This window comes from Tachysurus fulvidraco, chromosome 9 (genome assembly GCF_022655615.1).
Source record: "Tachysurus fulvidraco isolate hzauxx_2018 chromosome 9, HZAU_PFXX_2.0, whole genome shotgun sequence".
Lineage (NCBI taxonomy): Eukaryota > Metazoa > Chordata > Actinopteri > Siluriformes > Bagridae > Tachysurus > Tachysurus fulvidraco.
In genome coordinates, this window is record NC_062526.1 from 22,124,352 (window position 1) to 22,149,351 (window position 25,000).

General features: G+C 40.7%; 1 protein-coding gene across 6 annotated transcripts in view; it reads left to right on the plus strand.

Annotated features, from left to right (window-relative positions):
• Nucleotides 1–25,000, plus strand: part of sash1a (SAM and SH3 domain containing 1a) — a 261,726-nt gene that overhangs the window by 189,609 nt on the left and 47,117 nt on the right. Inside the window, exon 1 of one of the 6 annotated variants that reach the window (XM_047818291.1) lies at nucleotides 20,786–21,339. The exons of 4 other annotated variants lie outside the window; for them this stretch is intronic. In XM_047818291.1, the coding sequence (XP_047674247.1) occupies nucleotides 21,241–21,339 (99 nt within the window). In that variant the 5' untranslated portion in view covers nucleotides 20,786–21,240. Of the gene's footprint in view, nucleotides 1–20,785; nucleotides 21,340–21,463; nucleotides 21,575–25,000 lie in introns of those variants that run through there. One more of the 6 variants, XM_047818294.1, reaches the window with a different exon arrangement.

The window sequence follows — 25,000 nt, forward strand, 5'->3', positions numbered from 1 at the left end:
CCCTTGTATGTTGTTCGTATTTTTGTAACTCAGCCAGTGATGGTGGGTCTGGTGACCCGCTGCATTTTTGGGTTTTTAACCCAACACAATTAAAAATTATATGTCAAAATACTCTACAGATGTTTACTTCATCCCAATTACAAGCAATATAAACAGTATATATGGTTAATATTTTCCCTTTACCTTTATTACATCACACATTTTTTAATTAAAGTGCTACTCGTTTTTTTGTTGTTGTTGTTTTTTAATCAAATGTAATAAAAAAAATCTAATTTGATCAAGTTAAGAGTGGGAAAAAATAACAAATTTACAAGGAAGCAAAGTTTTTCAAAACTATCGATGTTTATGAATATGGGTCCCACAGACCCGAACATCATACAAGGGTTAAACGTACTGTATACTAACACTTTTGTAGTCACAGGCAATGAGGAGAGATAGTCGATCCTGTAAACTCCACCCGTTTACCTCCCGCTAAGTAGCTGACTAACATACAGGTGAGCTAGCTACAAACTGAACAGGCTTAGCATGCTAGCTCGCTAACTAACACGGCATTATCTAGATATTTGGGCAGCAGCTCAGTTTCCCGGTCTATCATGTCGTAAATTTTAAATCTTGACACAAACAGCCACAAAGTTGTAAGCTTCAGAAGATTTGTGTGTCTTCAGCTGCAGGTTTCTGCGTTTCTAATTTCTGGGAATTTATGTTATATGTAGCAGGTTTAGCCGCTGATTAGCATCATTTAGCCGCTGACAAGATTCTAAAAGAAAAACGTTTTTTTGAGATTTTTGAGATTTTTCTTGAGATTCGCCATTTAAACAGCATTTCATTTATTTAATCTCAAAAAGATTCCTGAATAAAATTCTTGGTCGATTTTGTGAGTCAAATCATTCAAAGCATCCAGGTTGCTAGGTCGATCGTGTATTTTATTTTATTTATTTATTTTATACATGCCACCAGGTTGTGTGAGAATCTCTAAACACTAAAGAGGTCTCTTTTTATCCCAATTAAAAAATGACTGCTAAATACACATCAATCAGAAACACACACACACACACACACACACACACACACACACACACACACACACACACACACACATACATTAAGAGGTCACAAATGTAACACGAACTTCCATTTACACACACACTCACTGCATTACAGCCCAGGAAGTAAGAACAATGAGTTAATATTGTGTTGCGGAAGCATGTTGTAATACACACAATGACACTATTACTAACACGCATACTGTAACACACACACACACACACACACACACACACAGAGCTCGTTGTGTTCTGCTTCCTGTCTGGGAGATCTCCAGCAGCATCTGGATCAATGTCCGAAAGTGGGAGAAATGGGGGAAGGGATCAGTGTTGAAGTCCCTGAAAGCCTCCTCCTCTGAGCTCCAGCTCACCACGGAAAGACAGACGGGAGGGGAAGAGAAAGAGAGAGAGTGTGAGAGAGAAAGAGGGAAGTAGATGTTGACCAACTTAATTAGTACCTGACTGTTAGACAGCTGAGGTTAAGGATCTGTTTATTAAAGTTATTTCTCTCTCTCTCTCTCTCTCTCTCTCTCTCTCTCTCTCTCTCCCTCTCTCACTCTCTCTCTCTCTCATGTTACACTTTCTTTCTTTCTTTCTGTCTTTTTTCCTTTATTTCTCTCTTCTTTTCTTTCTGAGGTCAAGTGGTCCTGATGTTACACTCCTGAGGAATGTATAGTCTCGTTGCCATGGAGACAAGAAAGAAAGTGAGAGAGACAGACAGAGAGAGAAAGTGAGAAAGACAGACAGAGACAGACAGGGAGACAGACAAGAAAGAAAGTGAGAGAGACAGACAGAGAGAGACAGACAGAGAGAGACAGACAGAGAGACAGACAAGAAAGAAAGTGAGAGAGACAGACAGTGTGTGTGTGTGTGTGAGAGAGAGAGAGAGAGAGAGAGAGAGAGAGAGAGAGAGAGAGAGAGAGAGAGAGAGAGAGAGAGAGAGAGAGACAGGACGGAGCTAGTACTGAGTCAGCTGTTGAACTGAAGCTCTGTTCCAGTTTGCACAGCAGGAATGGATCAGACACCAGCTACACATTTCATTTTCATGTTTTAATAATATCTCTGAGTAAATTCTGTCTGTTATTATTTATTCTCATCCAGACTGGTTCAGTAATCGATTCTCCACTTGTCTGTAGACCTGTAGGTCTGCTCATTGGTGCAGGGCTGAGATGCTTTTCTGCTCAGCGCCATTGTACCGAGTGATTACTTGAGTTACTGTACTGTAGCCTCCTGTCAGCTCCAACCTCTCTCACTGTACTGTATGTGTTTTTGTTTTTCATCATGTCACAAACCTTCGTGTTAATTCTAAGTATCTAGAAAAATAACTCAGTAACTGAGTAACTGAGTGTGTGGTAAACCCACACAAAAAAACAACACACACACACACACACACACACACACACCAGCTTCCAGCAACATGTAATGTTACTAATAGCGACCTGATTCACTCTATATATAAAATGCTTGTATTTGGCTCTCATGAATAAGACACTCTTGCGAACAGCTTGTTGCATGTTGTTCTGTAGTATTTCTGAAAACGTTCGTCACGGATGATTCAGATCACAAACAGCTGTCGGCAAGAGCCAGTAAAGAGAATGAAACACGTCATGTTTTGGGTGAGTGTGTGGACATAGAAGTGAGGAGAGGTGGAAGTTTTTCCTGGGAAGAATACGTATAAAAACTGCACCAGTGGCTTTTTGAGGGTGGGGTCTCATGTACCGTAAGATACCCTTTAGTCTCTTGAAGACTGAAAACATTTTACACTACAGTACATATGAAGTACAAGGTGGCACTGTTGTTGTTATACGGCCAATAAACAGACAAATTCTTAACGGTTAATGTCGCGGTCTGAATGTCAGTTTGTTAGTTTATAGTTCTGATGAAATTAAAAATGTAGCTTTAGGTCATAAATATAGTAATACGTGAGTTGTACATGAGTCATAATCTCAGGGGACTAGACCCCTCATCCCTTCCAACCCTACATGAGATTAAAACTCGAACATCTGTGCTGCGTTCGGCAGAGATGGGGGACTCGAGTCATATGACTTGACTCTAGTCAAACTTAAGTCGCAAATTTCAGACTTGAGACTTGCTTGACAAATATTTAAAAAAAGACCCGACTTGACTTTGACTTGACATTCATGACTCGAGACTTGACTCGGACTTGAGTTAAATGACTCAGAGATGGGGACTCGACTTGACTCGAGTCAGAATTACGTCGCATATTTGAGACTTGCTTGAGAAATATTTAAAAAAAAAGACTCGACTTGACTTTGACTTGACATTCATGACTCGAGACTTGACTCGGACTTGAGTTAAATGACTCAGAGATGGGGGACTCGACTTGACTCGAGTCAGACTTAAGTCGCAAACTTGAGACTTGAGACTTGCTTGAAAAATATTTAAAAAAAGACTCGACTTGACTTTGACTTGACATTCATGACTTGAGACTTACTTGTGACTTGCACGTGTGACTTACTCCCACCCCTACCAATTTTTTTGTTAACATGATCCATCACGTTTTTTTTTATGTATAATTACATGAGGTTATGTGGTGTACATTATTTAATCGACATAACTGGTAAAGAAGATCGGACAGAGAAATAGTTGCTCGTTTTCTGCTTTTAAAAAACGAAACACTAGTCTGTAATGATAAGGTGTTGGACTATTACTCAGAAGTCATGAGTTCAAATCCCAGGGCCACCAAACTGCCAATGCTGGGCCCCTGAGCAAGGCCCTTAACCCCTAATAGCTCAACAGTATAAATAAGATGAATGTAAGTGCATGAAATAAGGGCATCTGCCAAATGCCATAAATACGATAGCTTCGGTAACGTTGTCCTATATCACTGTCATGCCAATAAAGCTCATTTAAATTCTTAATGGTTTAAGATATTGAACGCTGCATTGACCAGAATATATAGCTGAACATCAGGACTGTGGAGTTTCCCTCCATGTGCTTAAGTCTGTAACCAGTCAGAATTGTCTCTGGTTATATCCAGAGTGTTGGATTGCGTGTAATATACTAAACAGCTTTCAACACTTCCTCCCTTGTCCCTTGTTTCCAGATGTTCTGTAAAGAAAATGGCTACCAGGCTGACAGGCAGGACTTTACTTGTCGATTATTTGTCAGGGGATTTTTTTTTAGGCCTCGGTTGTCTGAAAACGCGCCTAGTATCAGATCGAAACCACACTCGGTGCAGATCTCCTGGTGTACGAGACGTCTCTGTCTCGCATTAGAGCTTTCTTCAGCTCTGGAACATCTAAAAACACAAACATTATTACAGAATTAGTAAGATGATGATGATCCTGTGATTCTCGCTTTGTTGGACACAGCAATGGGTTTTTATTCATTCTGTTTGGAAGGCATTTTACAGAGAGGTAGGTTCTGTTAGGCAGATGTGCGTCTCGGGGATGGAAGGATGGATGGAAAGAGAGTGAAAGAGAGAGAATACTAATAAAGTGTGTCATTCTCCATGTGTGATGACTTTATCCAAACTTCACCACCGTCTACTTGCACAGTCATCACTCTGTGTGTGTGTGTGTGTGTGTGTGTGTGTGTGTGTGTGTGTGTGTGTGTGTGTGTGTGTGTGTGTGTGTGTGTATATGTGTGTATATGTGCGTGTGTCTGTTTGTGTGTATGTGTGTGTGTATGTGTGTGTGAGTATGTGTGAGCATGTATGTACATATGTGTGTATGATTATACATGTATTTGTGTGTACGTGTGTGCGTGTGTCTGTGTGTACGTGTGTGTGTGTGTGTGTGTGTGTGTGTGTGTGTGTGTGTGTGTGTGTGTGTGTGAGTATGAACGTACATACGTGTGCATGATTGTACACGAATTTGTGTGTACATACGTGTGTGTGTGTCTGTCTGTGTCTGTGTGTGCGTGTGCATGTGTGTGTGTGTGTGTGTGTGTGTGTGTGTGTGTGTGTGTGTGTGTATGTATGTACGTAGGTGTATATGATTGTACATGTATTTGTGTGTACGTGTGTGTGTATGTACGTGTGTAGGTATGTACTGTATGTGTGTTTGTGTGTGTATGTGTGTATGTATGTGTGTTTGTGTGTGTATGTGTGTATGTATGTGTGTTTGTGTGTATGTGTGTATGTATGTGTGTTTGTGTGTATGTGTGTATGTATGTGTGTGTTGTATCGCATGAGGAATGAGCTCATTACTACAGAACATTTTGTTATATTGAGTAGAAAAACAAAAGATGCCATTGTCTCCTCGGATGTCTTCAAGCACACACATTCTTTCTTGAACCCTTGATCTCATAGACATCCACAGAGCTCATAATTATAGCTGAGCAGAAGAGAAGCCTTGGTGTGTTTCACTGTGATTCTTCTGAGGATCAAATCAGAATTAGACACAAAAAGCTGAACGAATCAGATAGAGATATGATGCTTGTGGGCGGAGTCTGTTACCATCTGCAACACTATAGAGCGAGTTTATTTCTTCTACACACGTTTGACCAATCATTATTAAGTCTATAGATGTATATTCAGGCTCTCTCTCTCTCTCTCTCTGTGTGTGTGTGTGTGTGTGTGTGTGTGTGTGTGTGTGTGTGTGTGTGTGTGTGTGTGTGTGTGTGTGTGTGTACTTTCTATGCACATCTTGTGGTCAGATTCAGAGATTTACTTTTCTTCCTGTACTGTAAATGTTGACAACTTTTTGCCAGCGCTGTATTTAGCCTGACGCCGTGACCCTGACAGTTACGGCTGTTCTGTACCGCAGATGATCCAGTCAGAGCTGCCCAGTCCAAACACTGTCTGGATTCCCATCTGACACACAACCAGCACACCAGCACTCCCTCAGGCTCCTTCTCTCATAGAATAATTGAAAATGTATAAACAATCACCTTATCCCATGTGAAAGAGCAAAACTGGCTGTGCTGCCTGCATGGGAGGGGCATAATCTCACTCTCCTGTCAATCACACTGATGCTAGACACAACATGTTCTTGTGGCATCACATGTCTCTGAGTGTTACCTTTCAAACTTCCCTGTTAGCAGAGCACATTGGACTTGAGCCATTAGGGAACACTCTAATCAATCCCTGATGTAAAATTATTCAAAAATAATTGCTTTTCTGCTTAGCTGTGGTTTCTGCCATATTGCCATACACACACTCACAACTCACCATCCATGCACACACACACACACACACACACACACACACACACACACACACACACACACACACACACACACACACACACAGACACACACAGACACAGACACACACACATTCCTTCTAAATTCAAAATCATACCCTCCTCCTTCCACAACCACACACAGCTAAACCACACCCATGCACTGTTAAAACTCACACTTACTCTAATAAACCACACCCGTACACTAATAAACCACACCCACACACTGCTAAACCAGACACACACACTACTAAACCAGACACACACACTACTAAACCACACCCTTACACTACTAAACCACACCCACACACTGCTAAACCACACCCGGACACCACAAAACCACACCCACATATTGCAAAACCACACCCTTACACTACTAAACCACACCCATGCACTGCTAAACCACACCCTTACACTACTAAACCACACCCACACACTGCTAAACCAAACAGACACTGCTAAACCACACACACACACACAAACACACACTGCTAAACCACACAGACACACACACACACTGCTAAACCACACACACTAATAAACCACACCCTTACATTGCTTAACCACACCCTTACACTACTAAACCACACCCACACACTGCTAAACCAAACACACACTGCTAAACCACACAGACACACACACACACACTGCTAAACCACACACACTAATAAACCACACCCTTACATTGCTTAACCACATCCTTACACTACTAAACCACACCCTTACACTACTAAACCACACCCTTACACTACTAAACCACACCCTTATTTCGAGTTGTTTAAATTTAAGTCGTGACATCTCACTGCTACACTTTAAACCTTGACATTTCCTGGACCTTTTTCTAATGTGATTGATTACAAAAATTTGTGACGTTAATTATAATGAACTCATCTAACCATGCGAAATTCTTACCTTATTACACTGTATAGCACACGGATGGCTTTATGGCTAATAAATATATCTCTTTAATATAACACAAAGACATTCGACCATTAAATTGTTTGTATTCCCAGAATCGTGCCCAGAATATTAAAAAACACTGGAAGCTTGAACATGTATGCCCCTGTACCTCAACCACATACACAGGGAAATGTCATTATCCTGTCATCAAAGCTGCTATTACTGAATCACGGCTTGTTTTATGGGAGTGTTGTGTGTTTCCTGAGTGCTGTATATTATTATTAAAACCACTGGCCATCAGTCATTAAAATCTGGAGTGTAAATTGTGAGAGTTTTATAGCTCTGGTTCTGCTGAAGCGATTTGTCTGTTGGAGATACAATCGTGAGTGAATGTTTTACAATTTTGAGGTTTCGGTCAAAAAGCAGAAAATGATAAACCAAACGTTGGAAACGTTCAACACCAGAATATATCTCATCAAGCTGCACTGTGAGGAAATGTTTGGATTCTTAATCCTGAGACGTTTTGACTTCCAGCTGACTGATGATCTGCTAAGTACTGAAAGTCATATGATTGCAGTGAGAGGATCATAATAACAAATATTTTCACCTTTATTGCACTTTTCACACTGTGCTTAAACCCGAGCTCTCGTCCTTTTAAACCCGGGGAGAGGATTCACACTTTTAATGTAGAACAGGAGCGGCACAGTGTTTATCTCCACGTTAGGGTGTTCGAATAGCAGTTACAATCTTTACGTCTTCACGTGATACGACTTCACAAGGCACCAAACTTGGATTATGGAACGCAGAGGGAACAGATGTGATTGGCTAGATTACTGTGATTGACAGGGGAGAGAGTAAAGCCATCCCTCTCACTCTACTAGTCAGTCACGATATGAAAGATTTTAGGTCGCACCGTTTAGGAATCCAGGTTTGAAGTGACATCATACAAAGTGACGTAGATGTGATTTCACATTTTGCTGTTTGCCATGAAGGGAACAGTCCAACATAAACACATGTACACAATCCCATGCTCATGTATACATAAACATCCAGCACACTGTTCAGATAATGTCTCCTATTAAACACACACTCATACTCATATACACACTCATGCTCATACACACTCTTATATACACAAACTAATACACACTCTCACATACACAAACTAATACACACACATATATACACAAACTAATACACATTCATACTCATATACACACTCATGCTCATACACACTCTCATATACACAAACTAATACACACTCTCACATACACAAACTAATACACACACACACACACACACACACACACACACACACACACAAAAACAAATATATATATATATATATATATATATATATATATATATATATATATATATATATATACAAACTAATACACACACATATATACACAAACTAATACACATTCATACTCATATACACACTCATGCTCATACAGTGTGTATAAGCATATACACAAACTAATACACATTCATACTCATATACACACTCATGCTCATACAGTGTGTATGAGCATATACACAAACTAATACACACACATATATACAAAAACTAATACATACACACATTCATGCTCATATACACACTCATGCTCATACACACACACACACACTCTTACACAAACTAATACACACATACACACAAACTAATACATGCACACACAAACACACTAATATACACAAACTCACACACATTCATACTCAAATACACACACTCATATACGAACTAATACACACACACAAAAAATGCACAAATACACACACATATACACAAACTAATACACACACACACACACACACACACACTCAAATACACACACACACACACACACACTCATGCTCATACACACACACCTATATACACAAACTCACACTCACACACATTCTTTCTCATATATACATTCACACTAATACACACACATTGCATTTTATTTAGCAAGCTGTGTGTGTGTGTGTGTGTGTGTGTGTGTGTGTGTGTGTGTGTGTGTGTGTGTGTGTGTGTGTGTGTGTGTGTGTGTGTGTGTGTGTGTCAGTGTGCCATTTTGTCAGGTGGTTTGGTTGCCTAGATGATGCCAGTGGGCTTGCATATGCCGCTTCTGTGTGTTGGAGCATGGAGATTTGTGCCCTCATAACTCATAACTCATAACTCAGACACGTGTCATACAAAGCCAGTCCACTGCCAGCAGCCTCGAGCTAATCGAGGATATCTCTCTCTCTCTCTCTCTCTCTCTCTCTCTCTCTCTCTCTCTCTCTCTCTCTCTCTCTCTGCGCTTGGCTTAACTCAATTTCTCACCTGCTGTTTCCGTGCCCTCCTCCGTTCCCTGTTTCTCTCGATCTCTCAGAGGGAAGAGTGTTTGTAGGATATTGTGTATAGAGATTTTGGCACTACAGGCTTATAAAGATTCTGCTAATCCTGCGATCATGCTAATGTGGCTTATCGTCGCTCTAATTCCCGCTTTTAACCCCGGGTAATGGGATGTTTTGGCATGACGGTTTACTTGGGACTCATGAAGCAGCATCAGCACAGCCTATACGGTGTTAACTCCACTTTACAGTGCGAAACGAACCGGTGTCAGAATGTTATGGCTTGTTGCCTAGCAACAGACAATCAATCAAAAGCTGAACATTGCTTTAAACTTATATTTAATTAATTTGATCTGTACGGTCACAGAAACATCATGTTTTGTTTTGTTTTCTTCATTTTTTCACTTATGCGAGTCCCATGGATGAAAGGATGGATGGATTTAAATTTACATTTACATTTACAGCATTTGGCAGATGCCCTTATCCAAAACGATGTACAAAAGTGCTTTTAAGTCTCTATAATTGAAAATATTATCTCTGGATCACTAGGTTACAGCCTTAAACAGTCTACAACAATGTTCAAAGTTTTTTTTAATACATACATACATCAAACAGGGGAGGAAGGAGATGGATGGATGGATGGATGGATGGATGGATGGATGGATGGATGGATGGATGGATGGATGCATGTATAGGTGAATGGATGGATGGATGGATGGATGGATGGATGCATGTATAGGTGAATGGATGGATGAATGGATGGATGGATGGGTGGATTGATTGGTGGATTGATGGATTGATGGAAAGATGGATGTATGGCTAGGTGAAGGGATGGATGGATGAATGGATTGATGGAAAGATGGATGAATTCATGGATGCATGGGTGGATGGATGCATGGATAAACGGACGGACCATGGTATTTACAGCTGTCCTGAGTAAACAGTGCTTTTTTTCTTCACCCACAGCATGCCGAAACCTCTTTCTCCTTTATAATCGGACAGACTGTAGATATCCAGAGATACTGTGTTAGATAGAGGATCGGTCTTAAAAACGCTGGAGTATTCCTTAGCACAGTTTTCTGTATCTGTTCTGTAGAGGACACAAGAGGTAAATGGGGTCACTGCTGAGATATAAACACACAAAAAGAATGTTTGCCTCTGACATAGTTGTAATGGGTTTCTGATGTGTTTTGGACGAGTGTGTGTGTGTGTGTGTGTGTGTGTGTGTGTGTGTGTGTGTGTGTGTGTGTGTGTGTGTGTGTGTGTGTGTGTGTGTGTTTCAGTGTAAATTGTGCTTCGCTAAGCAGAAATGGGTGGGCTATAAGTCAGGGGGAATTCCAGCGGTCCAAATTACAATTTCCAACTATATAAATGAGTGTGTGTGTGTGTGTGTGTGTGTGTGTGTGTGTGTGTGTGTGTGTGTGTGTGTGTGTGTGTGTGTGTGTGTGTGTGTGTGTGTGTGTGAGTGTGAGGGAGAGCGAGAGAGAGAGAGACTGTGTGTTTCCCTGCTTGGCCACTTGGCCATAGGTAAAGCTGTTGTGTGTGAAAAACGTCTATGGTCCATACTGTGAGCTCCTTGGTGGATTAATCTCTATGGTGAGAGATGTTTGTTGTGGGTGGGAAGCAATGACATGAGAACATTTAGCATCTGGTTGGCTGACCGTGCTAACCTAGATGGATCTGGATATGGATTTGGCTACACAAGGCACATGCAGACTTTAAGTAAAAAGTAAGGCGACAGTTTTTCTAGCAGTCGGTCACAACAGATCACTTAACATCTAACATTATGAGCTGAGATTGTCCATGATTACGACTATCATAGGATAGCGTAGCATCCTTATATAGCTAACTCCATCCTGGCTGCCAGGTCCGTTCGCTTCTTTTCAAACGACTCTGACCGTTCAGACATGATCATGATAGTGAAGATGATTCTCCCTGGCTTTGTGATAAGGATGTGGCTGTATGTTGGACACGAATGTCCAGTCTCGTCTCACTCCGAGCTCTGTATCTCTTGGACAGCTTTATGTGCAGCTGTCTCCTGTGGCTGTGTGTAATCATGTAATCCCACTCGGGGTTGAACTGGGCCGTGTCCAGACATTTGGCCAAGCTTGAAATTTCTCATAAGGGCGTCTTAGCGAGGGGAAAAATCCGACCTTTAAATCGGCTTCGTCTGTGAAGTCAGTGAAAAAGCAGCATGGGAATCTTTCTGATACGTGTCTCACTGATCTGTGCGCGACGTCAAGACAAGCACAAAAAAAATGTATTGTCTGAAATTTGGCTGCAGATTTACATCATCATCATCATCATCATCATATCATCAGTCTTGTTTATAACACTGACTCTGACTGCATTTATAAAATCGGACCGTAGAGAGCAGTGTTGCACCTTACAGTGAGTCCGGTCAACGCGCTGATCTGGGAAATCTAGGATGATTTTATTAAGACAAAACTATGCAGTACACACAGGGCTCTCAAGTTTTTGAAGACAGGCAAGCGTGACATGGGGAAAAAAATATAAATAAATAATCGGGGAGTTGTTGTATATGACCGCAATTTAAGCAAATACAAAGTATTTGTTTAATTTCCGTTTTAATTTCCATTAATGGGTGTGTGTGTGTGTGTGTGTGTGTGTGTGTGTGTGTGTGTGTGTGTGTGTGTGTGTGTGTGTGTGTGTGTGTGTGTGTGCAAGTATGAATTTGTGTGTGTGTCTATGAGTTTGAGTGTGTGTATATGAGTGTGTGTGTGTGTGTGTGTGTGTGTGTGTGAGAGAGAGAGAGAGAGAGAGAGAGAGAGAGAGAGAGAGAGAGATTATGACTGGTGTTGTTTATTGTAAGTGTTTGTTATCTTTTTGGACTCCTTTATAGTGTCATGATTGAGGACAATGTCCCATCCAGAGACAAGCTGTTTTGTGTTGAGGTTTTGTTCAAACCGACCATCGAAAATACCCTCGCTAATGAATGTGTGTTTTGTTTTTGTTTTTTAATTGGTCAATTTAAAATTTTAAATCTTACCCAGATAGTGCTATTTTCTGATTGGCTATTGTGTAGCCTCTTTTTTTTTGATTGGCTGATAAGTGTCAGGCTCGAATAAGAACTGAGACGCGCTTGGTTCCTGCCCGTTTCCATAGAGACAGCGGTGCGGACTGATACATTTTGGGCGCTGCGGCTTATTAACTATATGATAATTAGTCAAAAAGTTTTTTCTGCGTGAGAAATACGATGTGTGACGGGAAAGCGTGATAAAATGCGTGACTGTCACTCTCAATGCGTGGCACTTGACAGCCCTGAGTACATTTAGATGCCTGTAATGCACTTGCATGAAAAAAAATGACAATTTGTGTTTACTGTCAAAAATATAAACAAGGAAATTTTTTATGTTGCCAAATCTATGAAATTGACTCTCCTGATCACTTAAGATATTGCACTGTACAGTACATTCTAAAGCAAAAATGAATATTTTAGATTGAATAGCTCACACATAAAAGTATGTGCACCCCTGACCTAAAATATTCTCACGGTGGTTAAAACTACTGGATAAGCATAACCAAATTAAAAGTTTTTCTCACCAGTAACTATAGTACAGTCGAAGAATAAGAAGAGTTGACTAGTGATGAGTGTTGGACTACTGACCAGAATGTTGTGAGTTTGAATCCCATGTCCACCAAACTGCCACTGCTGGGCCCCTGAGCAAGGCCCTTAAACCCCAATTGCATAAAATGATACAAAAATGTAAGTCCATTTGGATAAGGGTGTCTGCTAAATGCTGTAAATGTACTAATTACCTAAGTACTTGTTTAATATTAATACGTATTAAGCCATGGTAGAGTTTCTATTCCAACTGATCCCCCAAAACCTAGGCTTGCCTCTAACATGGCCGGACTTCAGGATCTGTCTTCTTCCAGCTTGTTTTTGTGCAAACACAAAAGATTAACTCGGTTAAGATTATATAATTAAGGCTTCAGAAAGTCAGTGGTTCAAGCCCCAAAAACCACCAAGCTGCCACTGTTGGGCCCCTGAGCAAAGCCCTTAACCCTCAATTACTATAAACGAGATAAATGTAAGCTGCTGTGGATAAGGGAGTCTGCCAAATGCTTTAAATGTAAATGTAAATTATTATGCGATATTCATGTACGACAAAAAGATAGCTGACAATTACCAGGAACATGAGCGACAGCCACCATTAGCGACCGGATGCGGGGAAAATTTATCTTTATGCAAATACGGAGCGAATTGTTGCAGCGTTCCAATGGAAGTGAACACAGTAGAGTGCAAATGGTCCATGGCAAAGAGCACACACTACTTCTTCTGTTTCTTCTTCATCTTATATATGCTGCTGAATCTTATACACAAAGAGCAAATCTTCGTCCTGAATCTTTCATTTGAACAAGAACCCCGATTTGGAATGCTGGTCGTTTCGCCCACTGATAAACGGTACTATGGGAGCCAACGCGACTGGAGACTTGCGACGATAAAATCACTGTTTGTGTGAACAAGCATGCTGCTCAGACAAAACACTCACTGACTGTTTACTCTCTCTCTCTCTCTCTTTCTCTGTGTGTTTGTGTGTGTGTGTGTGTGTGTGTGTGTGTGTGTGTGTGTGTGTGTGTGTGTGTGTGTGTGTGTGTGTGTGTGTGCGTGCGTGCGTGCGTGTGTGTGTGTAATAACAAAGAATCTCAGTTCACCACAACCCAGATAAAGTGACTGCACCATTTATGGTTCAGTGCTTTTAAGAAACACTAAAATAAAAACATAAATGAACAAAATAAAAGCTTGTTTCAGTCTATTATTGTTAAATCATCGTCTGCAAAGCATAAAAAAAGAAGCGTTTAAAAGAAAAATCCCCCTTCATTAAAATGACCTTCGGATTTTTATTTTTTTTTTTCATTAACAAGTGAGCTTCAGTGACATCTAAGATTTACTTCAAAATTCCCTAATTATTACATTTTGTGTCAATGTTTGCGTCGAATTGATCGCTGTAAGTTTACAAAAGTTTGTATCTGTTTTTTTTTCCTCACAAAGAGCAAATCACATTCCTTATACAGCTCATTTGCATATAGCGACACCCACAAAACTCCATATAAGGTAAAGTGGACAGAAAGATAGGAGCCGGTAATGAATGATCAGAGTAAAGTCTGAAAGGCAGAAGAAGTGGGAGTTATTATTGGACGTGGACGTTATTTTGACTCAAACTTATGTCTTAAGGGATAACAGGAAATAGAATTAATATATGTATATAATTAATAATTAAAAAAAAAAACCTAGCCAAATGTTTATGGCTTTTAAATTCTTTAATTAATGCTACTGGAATTCAAAGTCGCTGATCTAGTGAACTAGCATGAGGAGGTGTTTTCATAGACACTCCAAAAAAGTATAAACTTAATACAAATCAACAGTATAATCTAGATATAAGAAGATTCTGACTCCTAACCCTAAGGTTGTGGGTTCGAGTCTCGGACCGGCCACGACCGAGGTGCCCTTGAGTAAGGCACCGAACCCCCTCCAACTGCTCCTCGGGCGCCGCAGCATGAATGGCTGCCTACTGCTCCGGGTGTGTGTTCACGGTGTGTGTGTGTTCACTGCTGTGTGTGCACTTTGGATGGGTTAAATGCAGAGAACGAATTCTGAGTATGGGTCACCGTACTTAGCCGTATGTCACGTCACGTTACGTCACGTCATATAAAACAAGTATTTGCCGATTTTATGATTTGAAGTCGATCAGCTCAAGGAGCACGAGCACGAGTAGGAGTATCATGAATACAACATTTATTATGGAAATGATTTATGGGATTTATGCACCAGTGGGATTTATCCCTACCTTCCAAAATGTCTACCGAATGCAGCAGCGCTTTAGTATTTTAGTCTGTCCAGCTAATCTGCTCAAACTGATCATCTACCAAAGCTTTGTTTCAAGCTAATTCCATCGTCTTATAGCTCTAATCACTTGACAGACGGCTGACTTTGCTTAACGTTATTCATTTCAGTTGTTATGAAAAACCCCAGTATTTTTTTTTTTTTGATGAATAAAAAGATAATATACAAAGGAGACATCAGACTATGACTTTTTATGTATTGTATTAATGCAGCGGGTTTTTTTCTTCTTCTTCTAATCTGATTTGAGACATTTTTTCCTCCGGGTCTCTGCTGTGGTTCATCCCGAACAGAACCGCTGCTCAGAATTGGGCTCCAGTGAGCCAGCACACTCAGCAGAATAGCAATCAGGGCACTGCAAGAGAGCCACTGTGTGTGTGTGTGTGTGTGTGTGTGTGTGTGTGTGTGTGTGTGTGTGTGTGTGTGTGTGTGTGTGTGTTTGTGAACAGACCTGCAGGTGCAGAGAAGTGTGTGTGTGTGTGTGTGTGTGTGTGTGTGTGTATGTGTGTGTGTGTGTGATGAACTAATGGATTTAGATGCTGAATTAGGCAAGAAAGGAAAGAAAACTATGTAAATTTTTATATGATGCCTTTTTTTAGTACTTCAACTGACTGGAAAAGAAACATTGGTGCACACACACATAGACACACACGCACACACACACACATAGACACACACGCACGCACACACACACATATGGTCAGGTAACAGCAGGTTCATGCTCTGAACAGGTCTGGAACTAAATTCAGCATGACCTCACTGCATACCTAAAAATAGTCACGTTGTGTGTCATGTGAGATGGATTTTCCGTGTTTTAATGCTGGACAGATGGATGTTTTTTATAAGGGTGGTGTATTAGTTACAGATGTGATAGCTGTTTCATTTTATACAGTCAGATGTACAGTTAAACAAATCTGTTTGTGTGTGTCTGTTTGTGTGTGTGTTTGTGTGTGTGAGTGAGAGCGTGCATGTGTATGTATGCATTTGTGTGTGCATGCATCTGTCTGAGACTGTGTTTGTGTCTGTGTGTGTATGTCTGTGTGTGTGATATTATGTGTGTGCCTGTGTGTGTTTAAACTGTGTGTGTGCGAGTCTGTATGTGTCTGTGTGTATATGTGTGCGTGTGAGACTGTGTGAGTATGTCTGTACAGTATGTGCGTGTGAGACTGTGTGTGTCTGTGTGTGTGCGCGTTTGAGACTATGTGTGTATGTCTGTGTGTGTGAGTCTGTATGTGTCTGTGTGTATCTGTGTGCATGTGAGACTGTGTGTGTCTGTGTGTGTGTCTGTGTGAGACTATGTGTGCATGTCTGTGTGTGAGACTATGTGTGAGTCTGTGTGTGTGAGTCTGTATATGTTTTTGTGTATCTGTGCGTGTGTGAGACTGTGTGTGTATGTCTGTGTGTATGTATGCGTGTTTGCATCTGTGTGCGGTTATGTGTGCATCTGTGTGTGTGCGAGTCTGTGCGTGTGAGACTGCATGTGTTTGTCTCTGTGTGTGTGCGTATGTGTGTGCATCTGAATATGTGTGTGAGACTGTGTGTGCATCTGTGTGTGTGCGAGTCTGTGCGTGTGAGACTGCATGTGTTTGTCTCTGTGTGTGTGCGTATGTGTGTGCATCTGAATATGTGTGTGAGACTGTGTGTGCGAGTCTGTGCGTGTGAGACTGCATGTGTTTGTCTCTGTGTGTGTGCGTATGTGTGTGCATCTGAATGTGTGTGAGACTGTGTGTGCATCTGTGTGTGTGCGAGTCTGTGCGTGTGAGACTGCATGTGTTTGTCTCTGTGTGTGTGCGTATGTGTGTGCAACTGAATATGTGTGTGAGACTGTGTGTGCATCTGTGTGTGTGCGAGTCTGTGCGTGTGAGACTGCATATGTTTGTCTCTGTGTGTGCGTATGTGTGTGCATCTGAATATGTGTGTGAGACTGTGTGTGCATCTGTGTGTGTGTGCATGTGTCTGTACATGTTTGTCTGTGTGAATCTGTGTGCATGTGAGACTGTGTGTGTGATTATGTGCGTCTGTGAGTGTATCTGTGTGCGTCTGTGAGTGCATTTTTTTGGGTGTGTGTCTGCGAGTGCATTTGTGTGTGTGTGTGTGTGTGTGTGTGTGTGTGTGTGTGTGTGTGTGTGTGTGTGTGTGTCTGTGAGTGTTTCTTTGTGTACATGTCTGTGTATGTGCTTCTGAGAGAGAATTTGTGTGTCTGTGAGTGTATCTATGTGTGTGTGCCTGTGTATGTGTGTCTGCGAGTGAATTTGTGTGTCTGTGAGTGTATCTATGTGTGTGTGTCTGTGTATGTGTGTCTGTGAGTGAATTTGTTTGTGTGTGAGTGTATCTCTGTGTCTGTGAGTGTATCTGTGTGTCTGTGTATGTGCGTCTGTTAGTGAATCTGTGTGTGTCTGTGAGTCTATCTGTGTGTGTCTATGTATGTGCGTCTGTGAGTGTATCTGTGTGTGTGTCTGAGTATGTGCGTCTGTGAGTGAATTTGTGTGTGTCTGTGAGTGTATCTGTGTGTGTGTGTGTCTGAGTATGTGCGTCTGTGAGTGAATCTGTGTGTGTCTGTGAGTGTATCTGTTGTGTGTGTGTCTACGTATGTGCGTCTGTTAGTGGATTTGTGTGTGTGTGTGTGTGTGTGTGTGTGTGTGTGTGTGTGTGTGTGTGTGTGTGTGTGTGTGTGTGTGCACTTCCTGCCCCAATTTTAAGTTCAATTCTACCTTCTTCACCTATCCTAAATTGTTGTGGGTTAAAAATTCCACATCTTACGCATCTTACTCATGAGCTTCTTAAACAATGGGAGCCTTTTATTCCTGTCAGGAGAGAGAGTGTGTAATTAGACAGCAGGGAACACCCGCAAACACATTCCCATCCACACACACACAGGATCAAGGGCCTGTCTTCTACTGAGCACTGACCTCTGTGTTTAAACAGGGAAGGACGGACGCACCTCCATTGTTGTCTTATCTTTTATTTTTTACGCCCTGCGGGATTGACTGTATTCAAGCAGTTCAAACGCTACGGTTAAAACTCAACAACAAAAGGAGTTCCTCGGGTCAGGTTTATCATTGATTGCTTCAGCTTTGTTGTATGTTGCGTAGTGGAGTTATTAAAGGAATACACAACCTAGCTTTTCCTTCTAATCTCTAACTGAGGTAGCATTAAACGTATATACTGTAGGATTTCATGTGTGTTTCTCAGTCCTGAGAGAAGAACTGAACCCTTACAGACTCGGTCAATAATAAGTTGTGTGTCTTTGGTTGTGTGTTTGTTCTATTTTAAATCATTTTAAGAGAGATTTTATCCCGTACGCGTCATCGTGCACGGACAGTGAACGATATCCAGAGTAGGTTTGTCTCTATGAGTTCTAAGAAATGTTATGTGGCTTGTCGAGGGTTTAACTGCCAGATATTCCTTGCCTGAATCTAACATGTGTGCTGGTCTGTTAAGCAGCTGTTGTAGAAGATCAAGTTGTAGATGTTGTTCTTCTCTGCTTGGGCTTCAGAACTGTGTGTGTGGGGAATAAGGAGTGAGATGTACTGTAGCAGGATGTGAGTCTGGTGATAAAGGCTTGAAATGGACACCTGGACTAAAAATTGCGTCAAAAAGATGAATATTAATTCTAAAAAATAAAGAAGGTGAAAGCTTTAGCTTTATCTTTAGCTTTCTCTCTATGTCAAAAAAAAAAAAAAAACATAGGTAGGAAACGATGTATTAAAGCTTATAGAGAGGTGATTTCTGGTGTGGATGAAATTCCTTGGCGTAAGTGTGACAAATTCTCTCCTCTGTTCTGACTGTTTTTCTCTCTCGTGCATCTCTGCCAAGAGATTTCACAGCTGTTGCTGTTCGGGGGAATGTTTTTTTGGCAAGGAAGTATGAAAGAAGGACAGAGACACACAGAAGCATGGGTTCTTCATCACAATAACAACAGACATTCAGTCACTCGCTTGTCTTTACTCAATAAATTTGACCTCATGCTCTGACGATCAGTTGAATTGTGCTCCGAGGTTAGCACCTCCGTCTCGCTTCGTCCCGATTCACATGTCACCGATCCTTAAAGTATCCGATATTAGTATTAGGGTGTCGAGAATTGAGTTGATATAAAGTACCCTAAAGGTGCTCTTATGTGGAGTTTTGAATTGTGGACCTGTGGACACTTACGTGTGTGTAACTAGGCAACAACGTTCCCTTTTCCTTTACATAACCTATTCATGTGTCTTTTGGTGTATACTCAAAAATAAATCGTACATAGTACAATTCCGTGCAATCGGGACGCAGTATATATTTCTACACACACTATTTCAATTTTATTATAGCTGTATAATGCTTTTAATGTTAGATATGCAGTACAACTTATTAATATTGATTATTACATATTATTAAGTATTATAGATCTATAGTGAGCGAGCCAGAGACTGAGATGCCGTCTTCGAAACAGCGATATAAATCCGTACGCCGGTAATAATCAAATCGTTTCACCTCCGCTGTGATTTTCCAGTAATATTGTAATGACTCAGGTCTGTTTTAGTACAGAAAATTAAGTCATACTGACATCAGAGTGATGCAGGATATTTTTCCTCTTCCTCTCTCTATCTCACTGTTAGTAAGCGCTTTATCCTGGTCAGGGTCACATTGTATCCGGAGCCTATCCTGTGAATATAACACACTTAATGGAAATTTTTACAGTTTCTTAGTCAGTGGTATGTTTTGGGGATTTGGGAGGAAACTGGAGAACCCAGAGGAAATCCATACAGTCACAGACAGTACATAGGGCTTACATAGCACATGTCAATGCTATTCACATTCTCGCTCTCTGATGCAGGCAGGACATGACTTAGGGTATCATAGGCCTTGTACACACACATGGTGTTAACGTCCATCTCGAGTGACCTGATAAAAGGTCTAAAGCTGAGCTGCATTTGTTCACATGAAGATGCACGGCCTTGAACTGTTTGTCTGCAACCTGATAACCTGATGTACCAAAGACAACCTCCCTTTCATGACTAGACTCTAAAATACAGGTATCTCTTACTTCCTGCCCATCGACCATTCAACACCTTCAGGTGTCTTTGGAATAATAGGCTGTGGTCTACATTTTTCTTACACGCTTTATATTTTCGACGCTGCTTTGTTATATATTTTGTTTATATTTTGGATGAGGATAAATGTCACTTTGTTCCATTGCATCAACATGCACCAAGGTCGTGTTATAGCCAGGAAAGTCAGACAAATTGGCTACCCTTTCGATAATAATAATAATAATAATAATAATAATAATAATAATAATAATAATAATAATAATAAGTCCCAAGCTTAACAGTGCATAGCTCCACACAGGCCAGACGCAGCGCGCGTGCTTTATTACTTTGCTGTGCGTAAAGGCAAAGGAGTGACTGGGGAAGGGCGAGTCCATTTTGTAGGAGGGGAGAACGAACAAATGAAAACAACAGAAAAGACGTATTTTTGTTAATTTTTTTTCAGTTAACGTTCTTAGGAACTACATCGTCATGTTTTTAAGCCGTGTATGTTCTCCTTTTGTTGATTTTTTTTTATTACAGTGTCACTGTTAGGGACTGTGTGTCTAAGACTACACCCTCGAGTCGGAGATGGTTTGCTCGAGCAGCACAGCGGCTTTACGCAGCGTTACAACTCGGAATGTCAAAGTAGCGCCTGAAAGTTTGTGACCTGCTTCTTCTGTTCTGTTTACACCCGTGCGTTCTCATGGAAAACAACCGGAAACAAATGGAATATCGCAGAATCGATCTCGACCCCGGATTTGGATTTAATAGTCTTGACTTAATACAACTGATTTTAATGCGTTTGAACTAATGAACATCAGATTTGTTTTGTTTTCTTAGCCGTTTGGAGCAGGATTTTTATCGATTGCTTGATTTACACGCATGCACAAAGTGTGCACGGATCTCAGATTTAGGTTTATTAGATCATTAAGACTTTTTTTGTGACCATGGAAGCGGATCCAGAGTCTGCAGGGGAGTCTCAGGCAGCCGGAGGCGGCGTGTCAGATAGTTTCTCCCAGCTTTGGTCAGACGTGATGGGGATGTTGGTGAGTTTGTTTTTTTGTTTTGTTTTATTTTGTTTTGTTTTTTCCCCCTACACCACACTGCATTGAAAATGGGGGAAGGGGTGGAACAGGAAGGTTAACAAAGTAAACTTCTGTAGCACTGAAGCGCCTATAGAGCAGAGGGGCTTTATTGTCCATGTGGTGCGCGTGAGGGTGCGCGTGAGAGTGAATCGGGGCAGCATGGTACAGGCTTGTTGTCGCTGGATCCGACATGGAGGTCAGCGCATCACTTCTTACACGTTACTGTTACGTGTTTATGGGTTCATGAGAAGACATCTCGGGGGGGATACACGGACGATGCGTTTGTGCCACGGTGTGGAGTTTGTCTGTGGATAGAGCACGTGAACGCACCACAAAACTAGCGGGGAGATTCACTTACAACAACGTGGGGGTGGGTGGGGGGGAGGGATAGATACATAGATAGATATATTATTAAGTACATAAACATAAATTACACTAAAACAATATTAGGAAAACAGCACATGAAAAAATCTAACCTAATCTATTATGGACGAGCGCCAGGTTTCGTTCCCCTTTACAAAAAATATGCAAACAAACTAAACAATGCGCTCGGATGTTGTGTAGATGTACAGGAAAGTAAAACATGTTCTATGATGTACTATTAAAATTATTAATACTATGTCTACTGCAACTACAATCACCACCCAAACTAATACTATCAACAATTATTACTAATACCACAAACACTCCTACTTCTAATACTACTAATGGGTCTATTGTGACTACTAATACTATCGTTACAACAATAATCACTACTGCTATTCCTACTAATACTGCTAACATTATTATTATTTGTGCTAAAATTATGACACAAATACGACTAAGGTTATTGTTAATATAATAGTTTCTACTACTAGTAATAATAATAATAATAATAATAATAATAATAATAATAGCAACACAACTACCACGTCTACTAGTATGTATAATAATACTGAATGTTTTAATAATAATGTTAATAAATAACTAGAATAATTCTTTACTCCTGGTTCTTTCTGGACACTTTGAGGTCATTTGCAGAACTGAAAAAAGATCCGTCGCTCTTTACAGTCGCACACAGTTCAAACCTCTGAAGGTTTCTCTGTCATGTTTCTTGTTCTTCAACTCTTTCACAGTTAAGTCAAGAAGCTTTTATTGTCATTTAGTTTGTTTATAGCTGACACGCTATGTAGTGAAATGAACCCAGAATGGATGTTTAGAAACGTGACCCTGGGCGAACAAGCTTCTGGTGCTAATTCGTGTCTTTTGATCAGTAAAGGCTCTATAAGCAGTCTAATAAACATGGGAAGCCATTTGTCTTGGCGCTGAGCTTATTTACACTTCACTGAAAGATGAAAAGCTGGAACGAAGCTGCTGTTTTTTTCCTTTTACCTCAAGTCGACTCGGGCTTTGAAGGCCGAGGCGCGAATAATATAATGTGTGTGTGATTGTGTGTGTGTGTCAGTGAATATTTTGTGGTTTGAGTTCTCACAGATTTGCTAATCAGCACAGCAAACTCCGACCTTACATTTGCTGTGTCGTTAAAAAAAGAAACCTGCTGTTGGTAGATCTGCTTTTGCAGAAAGTGTTGAGTAAGAATAATAATAAAAAAAGATTGTTAGTGCTGCGACGGTATTTCTTGGCAAAAATGAAGAGATAAATTCACCCACACAGAACTTTTAACTAGACTTGATGATGATGGTGATGATAAGAAGTCACGAACTACAGTTTTCCTAAAAACTCCATTCATAGTGGAAGTTCACATTTGTTTTACTTCACAGAACGGTCTCTACACAATCACCATTCCTTTGTAAAAACACACAGTGGTCGCTCCTATCTTTGGCAATAGTGTTTCCTGTTCAAGTCCATCGCCAAATTGTGACAGCTTCCCGATCCAACCATGGGAATGATGTCCATACTTTCTTTTTTTTCACATTCTGTGAAAAAATACTGTACCGTACCGTGTTCCATACAGATTACAATACTAACGAATCAGATAATCTGACACAGTATTATAAGGTGTTTATGACAAAGCACGGTAATGTGGCGAATTCTGTACTTTTTTTTTTACACACGTTTTCTGACTAAATGTTTTACCAGCTGCTTTAATTCCATCCCAACAAAGTTCTAATAAATTCTCGGATCCTTTGTTTTTCGATTTCGAAACGACTGCGAATCGACTGTTCGTTTCGTTTCGTTTGTTTGTTCGAGAGTGTCTCCGTTTCCAGCTCGTCGAGTTGTCAAACAAACGACCGACTTTATAATCAAAGTGGCATGAAGTGATGGAAAGGAAATATAAAGAAATGTATCTCTGATTGTGCAAAGGTATAGTAACTCAGTCCAAAGCATTTATCGATTCAAACTCGTCCACGGATTCGTTGTGTAGAAATGAAATTATTACCTAAAACAAGTCGTGTAGTGAGGATAACAACGTGATGTGGAGTTCCTGAATTTACACCGTTTAAATACCACATCGCGATAAACCGATGATGTAATGTCTTGTATGCAGTTTTTATTAGCTAGCATGTCAAGTTTTTGTTTAACCCACATGTAAATATCCCTGTTGAAATAACCAGTTGTCATAATTACAAGCGGGCTTTTAATTCTTCGGATTCCTCACGTCATTTTGTCTTTTTTTTCTTTACCTCAGAATGCCTTTTTTTTTCTTTACCTCAGACGCTGCAGTGACGCTGACTGCACCTGACGCAGGCTAAAAAAAAACACAAACATACAAAAAAACAGTCGTTTTCTAACTCTTGAATCATTTCGCTCACCGCAGGACAATGAATCATCTGGCAACAAGCGGGCTGGTCTAAATATATATCCAGCTGCTAAACATTTCAGTGCTTTTCAATAGGATCACAAAACGGCGTGGCCTTTTGAGCGCGTCCCTGCCCCGACTCTTTTGAAAAGATGATTATATTTTAACTGGGTTGGGTGTTTCGGTTGTACATCGTGGCTGGATAGTAACAAGCCTGAGCAGAACGCTTTACAGTGTGTGTGTGTGTGTGTGTGTGTGTACAGGATCCTGTCTGATCTTCCCAGGGTCAACCAAATTAAAGACCTGGCACGAGGCCAAGGTGGATTTAGTTTGATTCACAAGCCATGCCACATCATTGTTCCTCTGTTTCTCTGGTTTTAAAAGACCTCGAGTTTTGTGAAAGGTTGCAGCATTTTATCGTTTCATCCGAGCGACTAAATGTCCGTCGTAATATCGTATATCCGTTCTAGTAGAAAATCAAGAGTGCAAACCCGATAGCCGTAGTAAGCAGAAAGATGACATTCTGAGGTTTACCGAATCCCGGGAATGTTCCTGACAGGAATACCTAGCGGTGAGTCCGTGCCAGCGCGGTCAGTGCGCGTCCAAGTCTTATTTACACGTGGTTCTTTTCGAGAAAACCAGCGAAGAAGGCAGTTAGCAGACTGAGGCCCACAGTATAATCTTCACTGGGAGGGTGGAAAGGGTGTCATAAGTTTTCCAGCAACCTTGTTTTCTGTAAATTTCCATCTATTTTCCGTGTGTGTGTGTGTGTGTGTGTATGAGTATGTATGTGTGCAAGTATGAATTTGTGTGTGTGTCTATGAGTTTGAGTGTGTGTGTATATGAGTGTGCATATGAACGTGTGTGTGTACATGAGTGTGA